Consider the following 20,124-nt stretch of genomic DNA (forward strand, 5'->3'; position numbering starts at 1 on the left):
AGAGTGTCCATTCTCAGTAGTGAATTTAAACCTAATGTGCTTCTGTTAAAAGGTTTTTTTTATGTCTGTGGTGAATGTATAGCACTAGTAATTCATCAGTGTATTAGTATCATGTTCTGCCATTGTGTTCCAGCTATGTTATGTTGTTGACCTTGTGGGCTCCACCTATGAGCCATTGTGTGGCTTCACCCACAGGGGGATATGTTGGGGCATCTACGGGCTCCGCCCATGACTCCTCCTCATGAAAGGAAGTATAAAGAGCAGTTGACCTGTAGGCGGTTAACAGTATTGTACCAGTCGCAGGCAAGCACTGTTCTAAGCTGATTAAAACCACGGTTTACTTCTATTCATGTCTTTGAGTGAATTGATGATCACATCAATGTCTTATGGATGTTAAAAGGACAGCTTAAGGATTACTTAGTGTTGTATTCTTGGGGGTTGTATTTGAATTAATGGTTACTAAGATGTTCACTGTATGTTTTAAAATGTTTGAGTTCATAGAATAAACATTGCTTTGCTTTAAAAAATACTTTTCCATTTCTGCTGTACCACGCCTGTAGAATGGGCTGTGTGCTCCCCATACCACAATCTAGTAAAAGTTGTGGGTCAGATGAACTCCATGATACATTTTGGGGTTCTCTAAACCCTGGCCCACAACACACCGCCGAACCACCCGCATGCACACCACCCTTCCATTATACATACACCTGCAGCACAAAGAGCTGGGGCACTGGGTTGCCAGTGACAGTGGGTCTGGTGCATAGGATGGAGGATGATGACAGCCCGCTCTGCGATGAGCTCCGAGCTCCACATCATTAGATAATGTGTGACCCATGCATACAGTAGAACCTTCCACCTGGGTGATCCAGACCAGTGCAGAAAGAAGCTGCACGACCTCCTCAGGTCAGCCAGGGTGAGTACTCAGCATTGTGCCTCTAGCACCAAACCCTTACCCCCCACAAACATGTGACTGGCTCCCTCACCCCTGTGCACAGATGCCATTAGAGACCCAACCACTGAGCTGCATGCGCGGACCGTCTAACGCTGTTGCTGTTTGTGTCCCGTTGCCCCCCAACACTGTTGGTGGGCCGGAGGAGCTGGAGGTCGCCGATGAGGAGGTCAGAGGCTCGCCACCAAGTGAGAACCCCCTGCCTGTATGCGGCATCTCACGACACGTGTGCCCACCTCCACCATCCTCACCCCACACCCAAACTCCCAACCCGACTCGCCAACTCCCTCACCCCACCCTCACCCTACCAAACTCACCCCAACCACCTCATACCAATGATGATGATATAGACTTTTCGGCACTTCTATTTCCTACACCCTCCACCATCTCAGAGACTATCACCTCTGTTGGGCTCTTTAGTTAGGAGTCTTCTGGGACACTCACTGGTGCGCACCACACAGCCGCTCCGGTACAGCAGGTGGAGTGAGGAGCAGCCGAAGGGCCGGACCTCGGAGGGCTGCTTAGTCCCAGAAACTGGGTGCAACGATGTCGGACTTGGATCAGGCTATGCAAGGCCTGGGGCTATCTGTGCAGGCGGGGGTCGAGGCTCAGGACAGGACTGCCCACTCACAGGCAGCCGTTTGCCAGCGCCAGCTGCAGTTTGCGGCTGCGCTCCTCAGTGTGGCCCAGTCTCAGCAGGCTATGGCTGAGAGCGTCGGCGCCATTGCCCAGGTGTTGGCCAGCGTCGCACAGACGCGGCAGCGGCGTCGGGCACCACCGTCCATGCACGCTGAACAATGGCGCCTGCTGTCAGGCGTCCCGGCCTGGGGTACAACACCTGCCTCCTCTCCTCCACAGCGTCCAGGAGTGTTTCCAACTCGCCGTCCATAAATCGCAGAGCTGCTCTTCTGGCGGCCACCTTGCCCGCGACGCTGTGTGTGTGGGGGAGAATGTTTATGAGCAGCATCATTGATGCAACCGGTGTATCGGCGGCTGTCCCTCGGGCACTTCACATTCCGGCCAAGCTAGCCCCTTGTGGGCTGTTAAATAACTGGGGGCCCAATGACGCCATCATGAAACTCCACGGTTTTCATGACAGCGTCAACACTTAGATTCATTTTCGGAGAATCCAGCCCATGTCCTCCCAAGGGCCCGGGTCCAGTTTCTCCTGCACCACTTTAGAGATTACCCTACAAACCTCCTTCCAGTAATCCTCCAGTTTTGGACAGGACCAAAACATATAAACGTAGTTTGCAGGGGCTCCCCTGCATGCTCACACACATCGTCTACCCCTCAAACAGCTGGCTCATCCTCACCCTTGTGAGGTCTGCTCGATATTACATCTTCAGCTGTATCAGCCCCAACCTCGCGCACGAGGTGGAGACATACACCCTGCAGAGCACCTCACACCAGAACCCCTCCTCCAATCCCTTTGCCAGCTCTTCCTCCCACTTTGCTTTGATCCCATCCAGCAGTGCCTTCTCTTCTAAAATAACCCCGTAAACCACTGACACTACCCCCTTCTCCAGTCCCTCTGTCATCAGCATCTCCTCTAGCAATGAGGAGGCCGGCTCTACCGGGCAGCTCTCTATCTCGTGCTGTCATCCTGTTGGCTGGGAGAGCGTGTTGGGAGCGGAGTGCTAATATGCGGTTGCAGTTTGTCAGCCTCTCGAGTATCAATCCCGACCCTGGTGAATTGGACACCATTTTTCTTTGGAAGCGCTCATGTTCTATGTGGCATCGGTGATAGCCCATTAACTGTTCCAGAATTGCTGCGGGACCAGCGCTAATGTTGCAGGCGCCAATATTGTAGGTGTTGAAGTCTACTGACTTCAGCCCCAGCATCAACACTTAGGGCTGGATTGTCCGATTTTGAGGCTATGTCCACAGCATGTGTCTAGTCGTATGACCAAATAGTGGGTGCCACCCCCGCACCGTTGCTCCATCCATTTGGGGGCTAGCAGCAGCGCAACGTAAAGCCCCCGGCTCTACCTGCATATATGGATGAAGAATTGCCGGGTCCGTGACTGCATGTGCACAGCAGTGACTAGCACGCGGACCCGGCCTGCCAGATAGTGCCCCCCGTAAACCCCTGACCACCCCCCACCAGCTCCCCCGCCAAAGCCCACCCCGGCCAGCGGAACGGCTCACCCTACATCACCCTACCCCCCTCCCCCGACTGTGGTAGTGCTGGACATAATCCGCAGCCACCACGCGAGGTCCCCGAAAACTGTGAGCATACTCGCCCACACCTTCTGGAAGTCGGCCCATTGGGGGCGGGCCTGAGGTGACGTCTGGAGGAAGTCCCAACGGTGTACTCAGCGACGATGACGTTTTTGAAGGGGCAGAGCATCCGAAATATGGCACCGCCCCCGATCTCGATGTCAAAACAGATTGTCCGGCCAATCACCGAATGCGATTTCAGCATCGGCAATCAGAGAATCCAGACCGTAGCCTCTGAAACAGAGAATCCCGCGACAGTTTTCTCACAGAATCTTGAGCTTTATGCCAAACAAAAGAAGGGGAGTGGTTTATGCCATCACTCTAGCGGGGTGGGCCTCCTTGCCGAACATAAGAGTGGTCGTGGTTTTAATTTAGAGTACCCAATTATTTTTTCCAATTAAGGGGCAATTTAGAGTGGCCAATCTACCTATCCTGCACATCTTTGGGTTGTGGGGGTGAACCCCACGCAGACACGGGGAGAATCTGCAAACTCCACACGGACAGTGATTCGAACCCGGGTCCTCAGCGCCGTAGGCAGCAATGCTAACCACTGTGTCACCGTGCTACCCTGGTTTTCATTGTTACTCTGGTGGGGTGGACTCATGAACCGGCTGAAAAGAAATCAGGACACCATCTTTAAAGGGTGCCCAGATCAGCGCTGAACCCCTGGAGAGATCACCATGACTACTCCACCCTTGGCCAAACCTGTGTAAACCTCACCAACCTGAATATTTATTGAGTGGGGATCATTGGCTATGGAGGCGGGGGGAGGCACCATGTATTCAAATTTATTAAAATGAGTTCATGCACTTTGTGCAGGTTGTGGGGAATATTGGGGAATGCAATTTTTCTGGAGAGAATCGCCTTTTGTGAGATTTTCTGTCCGCACCACCGACCCCATGGACAGCGAGTGTGTATGGGCTCAAGATTGCACCCAATGTGTGTAGTCTCCCTACTCCCTACTCGACTACTTTGCACTTTTGGCACTTCTCGGATACGGTAAAGTCAAACCTGAGTCTTAAACTTGGAGTGATATGGTGACAGTGCAATATTTTAATCTAAGTCTCCTTTGTTCTATTACAGATTGAGATTCTATTGGTATTTTCCCATATATTGCCCAAAGTCTCTTCATCAATATTCACTGCAAGGCATTTTTCACAAGACGGCAGAGTCTCTCATATATTCACACATGATCAGGAACGTAGAGTGTCATAAAAAGTGCTGACTAATTGGTTAGGTTCTGTGGATATCAGGAATTTTTCCATTGGGGAGACATAAGTGTCGAGATGCAGAGGTGTCTTATTAAGGATAAATTCTCTGGGCAGAATCTGAACAAAAGATGACAATGTGTCAGGTCTGTTCTTGCCACTTTCTCGCTGATTCTTTCGCACTGGGGAAAATTAATCACTGCAACCACTGGGGAGCTCCATATAAACATCTCCCCTGCATTGTCCAGATCCATAGAGAGGGACCATTTCTCACTGAAACAGTTAATTTTATTCCATGGCCGGGATTCACAGATGCCAGGTCAGAGAATCGTCGAGGGAGTGCACAAATCTCGCTCTGACGCCAACACTGCAATACTCTGGCCCGCGAAAAAGTCCGATGACGGGAATTGCGCCGCGCGGCTCGCAGAATCACCAGAATTGGCATGATGTGCTGGTCCCTGGGCCGACTGCAAATTGGGCGTATCTCAAACAACCTTTTTAATGGCGTCAACCTGTTGTGCTAGCTGATGCCGACGAAGAAGGAGGTGGGGGTCGGCGTGGGGGGGGGGGCGCCACAAGTAGAGACGGCGTGGCTGTGGGGTTGCGGTTGTCGGTGGCGGAGGTCCCCCAGGGTCGGGGGTGCGTTTAGGTGTCTGGATCGTTGCCGGGGGTGGGGGGAGTGCCTGGGAGGGGGTGTGGGGAGCTGGGTGGGGAGTACCGGGTGTGGGGAGTGCCGGGGAGGGAGTCTGGGGAGGTGGAAGGGGAGTGCCTGGAAGGGAGGGGGGGGGGGGGGGAGTCGGTCTGGGGGGGTGGGAAGGGTGCCATGGAAGGGTCTGGGGGTGGGAGGGGAAAGCCAGGGTTGGGGGGGAGGGGGTTTGCCTGGTTAGGTGGCAGCTGGCAACAGTGGCGACCATGCAGCCCATGGCTCCTAGTTGCGGAGGGGGATATGTACAATGATGACATCCCCATCCCCTGCAGACCGTTATGTTTGGCCATCACCCCGCGACGATGGCCGCCGTGGTGGGGGCCGCTGCCCTGCATATGCCCCTATGGGAGCTGGAGCAGGGACGTGCCAGGGAGGCAGCAGAGGCTGCCACAGAGGAGCGTGCCGCAGATGGGCAGGTGGCAGCCGACCAGGCTGGAGGGCCGCCCGCCCAACAGGGCAAGGGGGAGGAGTAGGTGGTGGTGCCATGGCGACGGAGGCGCCCGATGAGGCCCCGTGTGTACCCCCACCACACGTCGTACCAGGACCTCACAAAAGGGCATGCAGGAGGAGACTCATAGAGTCATAGAATTTACAGTGCAGAAGGAGGCCATTTAGCATCGAGTCTGCACGGCTCTTGGAAAGAGCACCCTACCCAAGCCCACACCTCCACCCTATCCCCATAACCCAGTAACCCCACCCAACACTAAGGGCAATTTTGGACACTAAGGGCAATTTAGTATGGCCAGTCCACCTCACCTGCACATCTTTGGACTCTAAATGAGCCTGGAGACTGTTGGTCATATCTGCCACCTGATGGCACACCTGGCACCGTGTGGAACTGGGTGGGACACACGCTTCCTCCGGACGTCAAGGTGACAGCCGCCCTGAACCTCTATGCGACGGGGTCGTTCCAGTTGCCGAGTGGGGACCTGTCCGGCATCTCCCAGACATTGGTGCAAAGGTGCATCCGTGCTGCGACTGACGCCCTGTATGACATCGCGGAGTGGTACATTTAGTTCCCTGTGTACCGCGCCCACTCGGATGCCCGGGCAGTGGGCTTCGCTGCTGTTGCCAGGATACCCATGGTACAGGGGGCAATCGATGGGGTGCACGTCGCCATACGGCCACCAGCGAATTTCCATGAACATTCAGGTGGTCTGTGGACCGCACTGAAGGGGCCCTCCAGTACCTGTCGGATAGGGTCGGCCGCGTTGTTGTTGTCTGCTGCATCCTGCACAATATAGCCCAACAGAGGGGCGATGTGCTGGAGGTAGAGGAGGGAGAGAGGGAAGAACACGACGAAGGGCACACCTCCCCAGATGAGGAGGACATGGAGGGGGAGGACAATGTAAGGGACATACGGGCTGGACAGGGACGGGAGGCTGCCCACCAATACTGGCTGGGCCAACGGGCACAGGAGGAGTTGAAAGCCGCACTGTTCACAGACTAGCTGGGGGGGATTGGCTGGGCATCGGCACGGACAGCACAGTACGGCACCCCCCACCACCCTCACCCCGCCCACCACCGACCATACTCACCACATCTATCACCAACCACACTCACCCCACCCACCACAAACCACCAGCATGCACACCAACCCTCCATTACATATCCACCTGCAGTACAGCGGGCAGGGCTCACACAGTTGCCAGTGGAAGCAGGCCTATTTCATGGCACGGAGGATGATGACATCCCGCTCTGTGATGAACTTCGAGCTCTACATCATTAGATAATGTCTGACTCATGGCCACAGTAATACCCTCCACCTGGGAAGTCCCTGCATGCGGCCTAGACACTGCAGCACACAGACCCTGTCATCTGCACGGGGGCGGGATGGCGAGGGAAACCCGGTGGGGGGGGGGGGGCGGGGAGGTGCACTCCACACTCACCTGAGCTGGATGCTCTATCACCACTCACACACACATTGGCGCTCACTTCGCACCCCACCCCCGCACGCATCGGACAGAGCACAGAGGCAGCTTCCGTAGGTATAAAAGGTTAAACTGACTTTAATGATAGATGGTTCAGACGGTGCCCTAGCCCCTATAACTAGTCTGCCCTGCACCCATGTCAACTTCCTCAGTGTCTAATGTCATGGGAATGTCACTTTAAGAATTGTTTGTCTGCTCAAGTGGCTGCAGTGATGTCAGAGTGCGGGTGGAGCTGAGCTCTTGCTCTGCTTTTTTAGTTTTGCTTAAAGGAAAAGCTTGGATGTGTCTGTTTTTTAGTTTTGTTTTATGTTGGAGCTGCAGCCAGCCAAAGAAGGTGTAATTTTGATCTCTCTGCCATCTAAAGACTATCTCTAGATAATTTGGTGAATTCAGAGTGATAACTGCTCTCAGTAGTGAATTTAAGCCTGATGTATTTCTGTAAAGAGGGTTCTTTTTGCCTTATGGATGTTGCCAGGAAAGATTAAGAGTTATTTAGAGAGTACTGTATTCTTTGGGGGATTTATTGGTGTTGATAGTTGTTAATATGTTTACTGTGGGTTTATAAAGTGTTAACTGCTTTCCTAAATAAACATTGTTTTAATTTAAAAGTACTGTAGATTTCTGGTGCAGGACACAAGCAGAGTAGGCCCATGTGTTTCCCCAGAACAACAATCTATTCAAAGTTGTGGATCAGGTGAACTCCATGATACACTTTGGGGCTCTCTAAACCCTGGCCCATAACACTAATCTTCCGACCTACGGGCCCTATGACTACGTCTATGTGCTTCCCCAGACGGTACTGCAGAACTGGAGGCGGACTCCTGTGATTCCTGCCCTGTGACTAGGGTCCCCTTTGGCTTCATTTCCTGGGGTGGTCTGGCTTGGATGGGCCAGGCTGCGTCTTGGGCGAGCAGGATGGCATGCTGCCAACCAGTTCGGCCCGTTGCCCACCAGATATGCCTGGGAGGGAAGGGGGTGGAGTCCGAGGTATTGCGGTGTTCCCTGCTGCAAGGGGACATGGAACAGGCCTCAGCACCTCCTCCTCCCTCGGGGGGCCCGATTGCCCCTGGGCTTTCCATGGGTCGGGATGCGAACGGATCCAGCACCTGAGGCACACTCAGCACCTGGCGCTGCCAAACGTGGAGGCCTACACTGGTATCGACAAGGGTCTGCAAGTTTGCAGATATGGAGTTCAGGGAGCTTTTTTTTTCTAAAATGCCAATTTTTAAAAAAAATTTTAGATTACCCAATTAGTTTTTCCAATTAAGGGGCAATTTAGTGTGGCCAATCCACCTACTCTGCACATTTTTGGGTTGTGGGGCCGAAACCCACGCAGACACAGGGGAGTTCAGGGAGTTGGCCATCCCTGTCTAAGTATGGGTGACGCCGGCCAGCACCAAGGCAATGGCGCAGATGCCCTCAGCCTTGGCCTGCTGAGACTGGGCCATGGCCTGCTGAGACTGGGTCACAGCGTTGAGTGCCTCTGCGATGTGCAGAGCCTCATGGCTTCCTGTGAGAGGGAAGCCATGTCCTGGGCCACGGACGCCGCCTGCACGGAAAGCCCCAGGCCTTGCATGCTGCTACTCATGTCCAACACCGTCGCTCCCATTGCCTCCACCGCGGACACCACCCATGCGGTTTCAACCTGGGTGGCACGCATGACCGGCACCAGTCTCTGCTCCTGCACACGGGTGGACTCCTCCACCTGGGTCTGCAGGAGCTGCAAGCCGGCCGTCACCTCTTCCACTTGTCCCTGGGTCCCTGACTGCATCGGGTCTATGGTGGGTGTGGGAACTCCAGGAACCCGGGACCTGTCTGGGCGGCACCTGGTTGCTGGGACCGGGCTGCCCTCCGACCATCCGGCCCCTTGGCGGCTCCTACCTCCACCTGCTGTACCAGGACGGCTGTGTGGTGCGCACCAGTGAGTATCCCAGAAGCCTCATCGCTAAAGTGACCAACCGAGGTGAGTGTCCCGGCGATGGTGGAGGGTGTAGGAGATAGCAATGGCGTTATGTCGAGGTCCTCATCGGACCCGAAATCTGGGGTTCCCCGCGATGGTGTGTCCTGTCCATCCGTCCCCTGTGTTTCAGTGTCCTGTCCGTCCATCCCCTGTGCTCAGTGTCCTGGGTCGATGTGTCCTGTATGTTGTTGTCCTGTCCGTCCATCCCCTGTGTCTCGGTGTCCTGGGTCGATGTGTCCTGTGTGTCGTTGTCATTGGTGTGGGTCCCATGTGTCGTGGTGTCTTGGGTCGACTGGAATGGGGGGCTGTTGGTGTGACTGCCCTCCCCGTTGCTGGATGAGTCACTACAGCGTCGCCGCCCCGTCACTGGGTGGAGTCGGCGCACCCCTGATGGCCCGGGTCTGTCCCAGGCATGTGGCCGCCCTGGCACATCCTGGGGGCGGCAAACACCTGAAGGCCCGGGTCTGTCTCTGGCTTGTGGTCGCCCTGGCTCTGGATGTGGGCAGCATACGCCTGATGGTCCAGGTTGGTCCCTGGCGTGTGGTCTCCCTGGCACATCCTGGGGGTGGTCCGCATCCGCAGGGACTGGTGAATCGCCTGATCAGGGGAGGGGGTTAGGCAGGGGAGTCTCCCTTGGTGCTGTGTCCCTGATCTCTGCATCCGCAACCTCCCGGTCCTCGGGTCCGCCTGCGAGGTCCAGGGCCCTCTCTTCATGAACGGTGAGGGGGCGCAATTCAGGTCGACTCCCTCCGGTCCTGGCACGCTCCCAGTTGTTTTGGTGCACTTCTCCTGGGTGGGGGGCAGACAGAGATAAAGCTCAACAGTGTTAGGGGGACATATACTTACAGACCAGGTTGTGTGTATGTTGGCATAGGTTCACAGGCCATCCTGCCAATGCAGCTTGCATGGGTGGGTGCAGCCATGTCGGTCTCAGCTCAGGCTGTGCCTCCGGTCATGCAGGGGAGCGTTGCCATATATTGGGGGGGTTGGTGCGGGCACAGTGTGGGGGTACTCAGCTTGGCTGCCCTGACTGGGTCATTGACCTTCTTGTGACACTGGCTGCTTGTCCTGGGTGTTATGGCCAATGCGCTGATAGCTTCTACCACCTCCCTCCACAGGTGCCGGCCGGTGTTTGCTGCGGCCGTGTCCGGGGTACAGGACCTCCCTCCTGTGCTCCACGGCATCCAGGAGCGCCTCGATATCCCACTCCTGGAACCTCTGTGCGGCAGGTGGCCATCTTCCCGCATTGTCCTGTCTCTCTGCCGGTGGCGTCTTTTCAACAGCGACACCGCGCGGCATAATTGACGCCGTGCCAGGTTGCGCTTCACATGACGCCCGTGCTAGCCCCTTCCAGAGCGCAGAATATTCGAACTTTCGCTCGGGCCGATGCCAGAGTGGCTCGCGCTACTTTTGATGCCGGCCTTGGAACTTGGCTGCGGGATCGGAGAATCCCGGCCCATGTGTTTCAGGGCTGACGAGTATTAATGATTGACTGACAGACTGTCTGGAATTTCCAGAGATATGTCCTGGTGATTGCAATCTAAAATCCCTTGTGAACCTGCTTCTTGTGAATTTTGTGTTCCTGCTTCTGCAGAGCTGAAAATAACAAAGACTTCCCGAGAGTAGGACACAAGAAATACAAAAGTCAAGGGTAGGATTCTGCAGCCATTCGCTGGTGGCAGGATTCTCTTTTCCTGTCGGCAGCACCCTCCCGCCAAACACTAGTTTCTCATCAACAACCCGATACGGCCCTGGGTCACTGTCCGAATTCTCCTCATGTCTGTGTGGGTTTCACCCCCACAACCCAAAGATGTGCAGGTTTGGAAGATTGTCCACACTAAAATTGCCCCTTAATTGGACAAAAAAATAATTGGGTACTCTAAAAAAATTTTAAAAACCAATATTGTGATTAACGTTGAGGCTGGGAAATGGTTAGTGATTGTTAAATATCTTAAGCTGAGAACTCAACAAAAGAGGCTGCCTGATTTCCACCAGCCTGTGTTTGTGCTTCAGCCAGTGCACTAAAATACCCAGTGGCACCAGCGTTTTATTCCTTCTCATTAATAACAGTGCAAATAATGGTAAAAGGGTTCAGTCAACTCATAGGAATTCTGACATTTCCCAGTATTAGACTCGAATAGCAAATAAATTGTCCGACTCAAGACAGACATCAGTTTGTATGCACTCCCCCAATTTTTTTAAATTCATTCATGGGATGTGAGCGTCACTGGCTGGGCCAGCCTTTATTGCCCATCCCTGAGGGCATTTAAACTGTGGATCTGGAGTCACATGTAGGCCAGACCAGGTAAAGACGACAGATTTCCTTCCCTAAAGGACATTAATGAACCAGATGGGTTTTTACGACAATTGTTTAATGGTCATTTTTTAATTCCAGTTTTTTTTCTTATTGAATTCAAAGTTCACCATCTGTCATGGCGGGATTTGAACCCGGGTCCCCAGAGCATGACTCTGCGTCTCTGGATTACTCATCTAGCAGCAATATCACTATGTCACTGCCTCCCAATACGTATGTTAAATCTTCAATTTTGATTTACAGAACATCATAATTTTTTTCTGGTGTACGGAATATTTTCTATGATCCTTTCAGCTCTACCAATTTACAGAGGACAGAGAAATAGTGAGTATTGATGATAATATGAATTGCAATGATATTGGGGTTGCTTTCAGAGTTTTATAATTCTTTCATGGGATGTAGGTGTGTCAAGACCCCGATGTTAAATGCGAGGGTATCCTAAAACCCAGAAGGGTACCTTGGAACATCGGTTCAGTTTGCTATACTGTGAGAAAAGATATGCTAAACAGGGAAGTTAAGTGATTTTGTGATCAATTAGTAAAGAAGATGTATTAACTTAAAAAAGAAAAACGCACAACAAAGACTATGACAGTCATTTTCAAACACGGGTGGGTGGGTTGCGGGCGGGTGTCGAGAGGGCTTTTCATCGCTGTGAGCCTCCAGGCAGAGGGTGGCTGGTTTGCAGGCATCACTTCCGATATCCTCTTTGCTGGCCTTGCGGATATCACCACTGAGCGATTGCCCTTCTAGAGTGGCAGCTGGAAAGTGGGCGAAAGCAGGTGAATCCACAAAGACAACATAGACAACTGTGAGGTCCCAGGGTGGGATCCCATGAGATGCCAGGCTGCGTGGAGTGGGGAACCTGACGAAGGGTGGTTCCCAATCTTATGAGGGCTGAAGACCATCACACAGAGGGGAGAATGAGCGCAGTCAGAATGAACCACCACGCTCAGGCGGCACTTTCAAGTCTTGAGGGCATAAGCTTCAAAGCCACTGGTTATGGATGTCAGGCTTTCAGGGATTGTGTATGGATTGCTGGCTGTTCAAGTGGAAGGCTTCTTTAATCTTCAGTCCATGAGATCTGGGGGAATGGTGGATAATCAAAGGATGAAGTTCACTGCAAATTGCAGTCTTCACTCATAGCAGGTGGTCTTGCCTGCCACAAGGACAAGCCAGTTGCCTAGTCAGCTCCCTGGCTCTTCATTGACAAATGTATTCTATCAATTGCAATGCATGAGTGGCCGACTGATTGGTGCCCAATGGTAAAAGTTGGAAGCCGAGCCCCGAAGCATTGAACTTCAAGGCTAATACGTTTTCTGGGTTGAATGGCCTCCTTCTGCATTCTATGATAAGGAGAAAAAGGGAAGGCTAGGCAGATATCGAGGGCTCAAAACAGCTGAAGTCTGAGAAGTGTGTAGAATGTGCAAAAGTAACTTAAAAAGGAAATTAGGAGAGCCGGAAGAATACTGACAGATAAAATAAAGGAAAATCCTAAGTTGTTTTACAAGTACATTAATGGTAAAAGGATAACTAGGGAAAGAGTAGGGCTCATTAAGAATCACATTGGGAATTTGTGTGCGGAATCAGAGGACGCAAGTAGGGTTCTAAGTTATTACTTTGTGGCGGTGTGTACTTGTGAAAGGGCCAGTGTGGGTATAGAAATCAGAGGAGGACTGTGATAAAAATTAAAGAAATTAATATCGACAGAGAGGAGTTTCTGAGTGGTCTGTCTTGCTTCAAAGTAGACCAATATCCAGAGCCAGATGAAATGTATCCCAGGCTGTTGAGTGAGACATAGGAAGAAATAGTAGGGCACTGGCAAAAATGTTCAATTCCCCTCTGGCCACAAGATAGGTGCCGGAGGATTGCAGAATAGCCAATGAGGGATAAACCAGAAAACTACAGTCTAACTTCAGTGCTGGGGAACTATTGAAAGCAATTCTGAGAGACCGAATTAGTTTGCATTTGGAGAGGCAGGGATTAATCAAGAACAGTCAGCATGGTTTTGTTAAGGGGAGATCATGGGCGGCATTCTCCCCTACCCGGCGTGACGGAGGGTCCCGGACCACTCAGGGGTCGCGCCTCCCCAAAGGTGGGGAATTCTCCCCACTTTTGGGGGCCAGCCCCACGCCGGAGCAGTAGCCACCAGAAGACCAGCGCAAAAAACCGGCGCCCCCGGCAGTGGGGCTGGCCGAAAGGCTTTCGCCAGTCCGCGCATGCGCCGGCAGTGACGTCAGTGGCAGCTGGCCGCTGACGTCACTGCCGGCGCGTGCGCGATGTGGGGTTCTCTTCCGCTTCCGCCATGGCGGAGGCCGTGGCGGACGCGGAAGAAACTAGTGCAGCCAGGGCACTGGCCCGGACTCTGAGGGGGGGGGCCCCGATCGCGGGCCAGGCCACCGTGGGGGCACCCCCCGGGGTTCGATCGCCCCCGCCCCCTCAGGACCCCGGGGGCCTGCTCGCGCCGCTGAGCCCGCCGTTCCAGAGGTGGTTTAAACCTCGGCGGCGGGAGAGGCCTCCCAGCGGCGGGACTTCGGCCCATCCGGGCCGGAGAATCGCCGCAGGGGCCACTCCGATCGGAGTGGCGAGATTCCTGCCCCCGCCACTTCCCGGGTGGCGGAGAATTTCTGCCATGGCGGGGGCGGGATTTTAGGCGCCCCCAGGCGATTCTCCGTCCCTGCTGGGGGTCGGAGAATTTCGCCCCATGTCTGGCAAACTTCGAAGAATTGACCAGGTGTGTAAATGAGGGTAAAGCATTTCACATGGTGTACTTGGACTTCAGCAAGGCTTTTGATAAGGTCCCACATAGGAGACTGATAATAAAGGTAAGAGTACATGGGATCCAAAGAAATTTGGTGAATTGGCTGAGTGGCAGGAAGCAGAAGGTGATAGTCAAAGGGTGTATTTTTCTGCCTGGAAGTCTGTGTCCAGTGGTCCCGCAGGATCAGTGTTGGGACCCTTGCTATTCATGGTTTATATAAATGATTTAGATATGAATGTAGGACGGTTGATCAGTAGATTTGCGGATGATATGAAAATTGGTGGTGTGGTAGGTAGTGAGGATAGACTTAGATTACAGGAGGATACTATGGGTTGGTCAGATGGGATGATCAGTGACAAATGGAATTTAATCCAGATAAGTGTGAGGTGATGCGCTTGGGCAGGACAAACCAAGCAAGGGAATACATGATAAATGGCAGGACCCTGGGAAACACCAAGGATCAGAGGGACCTTGATGTGCAAGTACACTGGTCCCTGAAGGTAGCAGAGCAGGTAAATACAATAGTTAAGAAGGAATATGGTATATTTGCCCTTATTAGCCAAGGATAGCATTTAAAGCAGGGAGGTTATGTTAGAACTGAATAAATTGTGGAATCTAAATTTTCGGAGGGATGTGAAAGGGTGCAGAGGAGATTTACCTGGACATTGTCTGGGCTGGAGAGTTTTAGTTATGAAGAAAGATTGGGGGTGTTTTCCTTGGAGCAAAAGAAACTGATGGGGGGGACATGATTGAGGTGTATAAAATTATGAGGGGCATATATAGAGTAGACAGGAAGAAACCTTTCCCCTTGGTGGAGGAATCCATGACCGGGGGCACAGATTCAAAGTAAGGGGCAGAAGATTTAGAGGAGGTGTGAGGATAAGCTGTTTCACCCAGAAGGTGGTGGGAGTCGAAAACTCACTACCTGAAAGGGTGGTGGAGGTAGAGACCCTCATACCATTTAAGAAGTATTTAAATGTGCACTTGCGATGCCAATGCATACAAGGTTATGCGCCAAGTGCTGGAAAATAGGATTAGAATATTTAGGTGGTTGTTTTTTTACCGGCGCAGATGCGATGGGCCAAAGGGCAATTTCTTTGCTGTAGACCTCTTTGACTCTATGACTGCGTATTACTGGATGGGGAAGGTGAAGCTTCCATGGATAGAGGGATTGGGGATAACTTTGGTGCATTGTCAGTGTGGAAGGTGTGTGAGTCATAATGCTGCCATTCTCGCAACTGCACAGGAATGAAGAGCTGAATTTGCGTGGGGATTTGCGAGCATGGCGCAGTGACATTGTGGAGGATCATTATGGTTGAACAAAGTGATTTTTAATACAAGTGCATGATTACAATGGTGACTTATCTCTACTAGTGCCCAGCTTTACTCATGCCCACTAGCTGACAACTTTTCCTTACAACTTTTCCTTAATTTTCCTCACCCTCTGCTATGTCTAGGTATCAACAGCTGAGATTGAGGTGGCCTGCTGATTTCCATGCCCTTTTGCCTGAGTTGAATTTGACGGGCGCCCTGGGGAGCCTGAACCTTGAGGTTTCAGGCCTACCTTCGGGCTGCACAGGTGTTGCAGTTCTGCCCTCTTCGGTGTTCAGGACTTTAGATGTGTTACTCACAGGGAGGGGCTTGTCAGATGGGCTGGGTACCCCGAGGGTCTCTTGGTTGGATGACCCTGGGCTTCACTCCTGCCGACCATCTTCCCTTTGTGTACTCGGAAGCCCTTGTGCTCCTCCATGGAATGGGGGAACAGCTGGAGTGAGATCAAAAAACCCCACCGTCCACTGGCGCTGACACTTGTGGATTCCCAATCATGCCTACACCATGCAGTTAAAGCCCTACGCTATGGAGCTCGTGCTGTCAGCCATGGAGGTCATGAGCTGAGAGCCATGAACCATGGAGCAGACATCCCCATTATGGAGTCCATGTTCTGCACTTAGGTCTCCACTGTGGATGCCACCGTCGCAGTCTTTGTCCCTGTACCAGGGGCATGGGTCTTCGGCACAGCAGAGCCTTGGGCTCCAGCATGTACATTATGTGCCTACCAGGGGCTGGTTTAGCACAGGGCTAAAACGCTGGCTTTGAAAGCAGACCAAGCAGGCCAGCAGCACGGTTCGATTCCCATAACAGCCTCCCCGAACAGGAGTCGGAATGTGGCGACTAGGGGCTTTTCACAGTAACTTCATTTGAAGCCTACTTGTGACAATAAGCGATTTTCATTTCATTTTTCATTTTATGTGCCAACCAATTACGACTGTGATAACCAACTGGCACACGATGTCTAAGGGCAATGTATTTGTAAGTTTCCCCAATATGTTCACCTTTATAGCAATAATTGTTTACATTTGAGTAGGAATTTTAATCAGAAATTGAACAATTATTTTTTTACCGACAGTCACAAACTGCCAGTTTCCTGTGAAACACATTTTAGGAACTATCGCATCTGGAGTGCTGATTTATGTGTTTATCATGGGGCTATCATTTGTTTTATTTCTGAAATACAGTAAGTGCTAATTTCTTGATAAATTATCAATAATAGAATGATTCATTTTATTGAATGTATGAATTATTTTAATACTTTCCATTTTCCCAATATATCATTAAGGTTAAATGTTGTCAATAACAAAAGTTATTTTGTTATTTTGCTTCTTTATCTACTAAACCTTTATCCATTGAACATCCATCAATCACATCTTCATCTAATCAAGCATTGCATTCAATGAACGTTCATCCATTAAATATTTACCCATAGGTATCTATAATACAACTTTTTTCTTATTTTAAAAATATTTTATGAAGGCATTTATATAAACAACAAACACAACTAAGAGAAGCAAAATTGTACAACATAATAAATAACCAGCACCCACACCACCCCCTTATCTCTCTGTTGACACTTCAGTCCTCCTTCAACTGGCCCTCTCAAGACAAACTTGATCTTTCCCAACCTCAGGAATTCCACCCACTCACCCATACTCCCACTTACGACGGCTCTGAGTCCCTCACCCAAACAAAATCCATCCCTGGGCTATCAGGGAGGCAAAGTCCAAAACACCGGCCTCTCTCACCCCCTGGACTCCCAGGTCTTCCAAATATCAGTACCTCTGGGCTCGGGACCACCTTTACCCCCAACACCTCGGACATTATGTCCGCAAAAGTCTGCCAGAACCCATTCAGTTTCGGACGCGCCCAAAATATGTGGAAATGGTTCACAGGCCTCCCGCGCACCATCCACACTTATCCTTTACTCTCTCAAAGAACCTACTTATCCTTGCCACCGTCATTTGTACCCTTGCACACGAAGAGAATGCATTCACCCTCCACAGAGCCTCTTCCCACGTCCCAGACTCCCCCCCCCCCCCCCCCCCCAGCTCCTCCTCCCACTTCCGTTTAACATCTCCTATCAGGGCTCCCTCCCATTCCATCAGCTCCTTATAAGCCTCAGAAACCTTTCCCTCCCTCATCAGCACCTTATCTAGCATCTTATCCAAGGACGACACTTCCCTCCTCACAAAATCCCAGACCTGTAAGTACCTAAAACCATTCCCACTGGGCAGCTCATCTTCTTCCTCCAGGTCCTCTAAGCTTGCAAAGTTGCCCCTACAAACAGATTCCCAAACTGCTCAACCCCCGCCTGCCCCCACCCCCGAAACCTCGTGTCCTCCTGCCCCCCCGGTGCAAACCTATGGTTATCACAAATCGGTGCCCAAACCAAGGCACCCTCCAGTCTCAGCTGCTGCCTCCACTGCCCCCATGCCCTCAAGGCCAACACCACTGGGCTCGCGGAGTACTTGGCTGGCAAGAAAGACAGAAGCACTGTCAACAATGCCCCTGAAGTTGTTCCCCTGCAAGAAGCCGCCTCCATCTGCCCCCATACCGACCTCTCCCTACCATGCATTTCCTGACCATCGCGATGTTAGCTGCCCAGTAGTAATTCATTGGGTGGGATGCTCCGCCCGCCCCACTGTGCCACATTTCTGCCTCACCACCCCTTCAGCTCCTTCGCCACAACCAACACTTTCCCCGATCTTGGGCTCGACCTGTCCAAACTTGGCTCTTGGCTCAATGACCGTGTTAAAATCCCCCCCCACCCGCCCCCCATAATCAACCTGCGCAAGTCCAGGTCAGGAATCCTCCCCAGAACCCACCTTATAAAACCCACATCATCCCAGTTTAGGACATAAACATTTACCAAAACCACCGGAATCCCCTCCAGCTTCCCATTCACCATCACAAACCTCTCCCCACGAATCTGTCACAATGGGCGAAATTCTCCGTCCCCCACGACGGGTGGGAGAATAGCGGGAGGGCCTTCCCGACATTTTTGCCGCCCTCCCGCTATTCTCCCCCCCCCCCCCCCGCCGAAGCCCCGACCCGAATCGCTGCCGCCGTTTTTTTACGGCCGGCAGCGATTCTCAGCTGTTAGATGGGCCGAAGTCCCAGCCCTTTACGCCGTTTTTACGAACGGCAAACACACCTGGTCTTGCCGTTCGTAAAAACGGCGTGACTAACTCGCTATTAATAACCATCGCACCGATTGGCACGGCCGTACTACGGCCGTGCCAAGGGTGCCATGGGCCCGCGATCGGTGGGCACCGATCGCGGGCAGCGGGCCCGATGCCCGCGCACTACTTGTCCTTCCGCCGCCCCGCAGTATCCATTCGCGGGGCGGCTGAGGGGCAACCCGGCCCGCGCATGCGCGGGTTTCGCACAAAAACGCAATGACGTCACCCGCGCATGCGCGGGTTGGAGTCTTCCAAACTGCGCATGCGCGGCTGACGTCATATGACGCGTCAGCCGGCGCTAACTCCGGCAAGCGGGCTTAACGATTTTCGTTAAGCCCGTCTTGCCGGAGCCTACGGCGTCGGGCTGCTAGCCCCGACCGGGGACCAGAATCGGTCCCCGGTCGGGAAGGGGCGCGCTCCGTAAAACCCGCCCGGGTTTTACGCCAGCTTTACGATTTCTCCCCTTTTGGGAGAATTGCGCCCATAGTTCTCCACCTCGAGCGCCACCCGCTTATTCACCAACACCGCCACCTCCCTCGACTTCATGTCTAGTCCTGAATGGAACACCTACCCTACCCTTCTTTTCCTCAACCTTGTCTGATTCTCTATCTTTAAATGTGCCTCTTGCAAAAAAAGCCACATTCGTCTTCAGACTTTACAGGTGCACAAACACACGTGACCATTTGACCGACCCATTCAGCCCCCTCACTTCCCACTTGACCAACCTTGTTGGGGGGGGGGGGGGGGGGGGGGGGGGACCCCCACCCTCCTCCACTGCCGATCAAACATATCCCTTTTTGGGCCAGCACCTGGCCTACGTCACGCGACCCTCCAGGTTTACCTTTGGATTTCCACCAACATCACTCCCTGTCCCGCTGTGCCATAACAACCACCCCCTGTCAGCAACACCCCTACAAGCAAAACAACTCCATCACCCTCCCCTGTACCAACCACCTGACTGCCCTTCACTGTGCTCTCGTTAACTAGTCCGCCCAGCTAGCCTGGCAGCTCCCGCCCAGGGCCTCCAAGCCTCTTACGTCCCACAGATCCCCCCCTCCATTCACACTCCTTCAAGTAACAGAGAAACAGAAAAAAGGTATACTCATCCTTGATGCTCCCCAAGAACCCCAACACCAAGCCCAACAAAACATTTCAAAGTAGAAAAAGCTCTCAAGAAAGCACATTCTCAAAAGTTCATTGTCCTCCTCCTGACAATCCATTGTCTCTCAACACGTCCATCTCCTCCTCTGGCATTCCAAAATAATATTCCCGATTCTGGAAAGTCACCCAGAGGCGTGCCTTTTACAGCACCTCAAGCTTCACCCTCTTTTTGAAGAGGGCAGCCTTGGTCCGGTTGAACCTCTCCCTCCTCTTTGCCAGTTCTGCACCCAGGTCCTGGTACACCTGCAGCTCTTTCCCTTCCCAGGTGCAGCTCCTCGTCTGCCTCGCCTATCGCAGAATCTTCTCCTGTTCCAGGGAAGAGTGCAACCGCACCACCATTGCCCTTGGTGGCTCATCCGCCTGTGTCTTCCTCATCAGCATCCTGTGCGCTCGGTCG

General features: G+C 52.6%; 1 protein-coding gene across 5 annotated transcripts in view; it reads left to right on the top strand.

Annotated features, from left to right (window-relative positions):
* Positions 1-20,124, top strand: part of LOC119965918 — a 185,160-nt gene that overhangs the window by 133,839 nt on the left and 31,197 nt on the right. For 4 of the 5 annotated variants that reach the window (XM_038796927.1, XM_038796928.1, XM_038796930.1 and 1 more), the window contains 2 exons: positions 11,535-11,615; positions 16,457-16,564. In XM_038796927.1, the coding sequence (XP_038652855.1) occupies positions 11,535-11,615; positions 16,457-16,564 (189 nt within the window). The remainder of the gene's footprint in view (positions 1-11,534; positions 11,616-16,456; positions 16,565-20,124) is intronic. The other variant, XM_038796929.1, reaches the window with a different exon arrangement.

Source organism: Scyliorhinus canicula, chromosome 5 (genome assembly GCF_902713615.1).
Source record: "Scyliorhinus canicula chromosome 5, sScyCan1.1, whole genome shotgun sequence".
Lineage (NCBI taxonomy): Eukaryota > Metazoa > Chordata > Chondrichthyes > Carcharhiniformes > Scyliorhinidae > Scyliorhinus > Scyliorhinus canicula.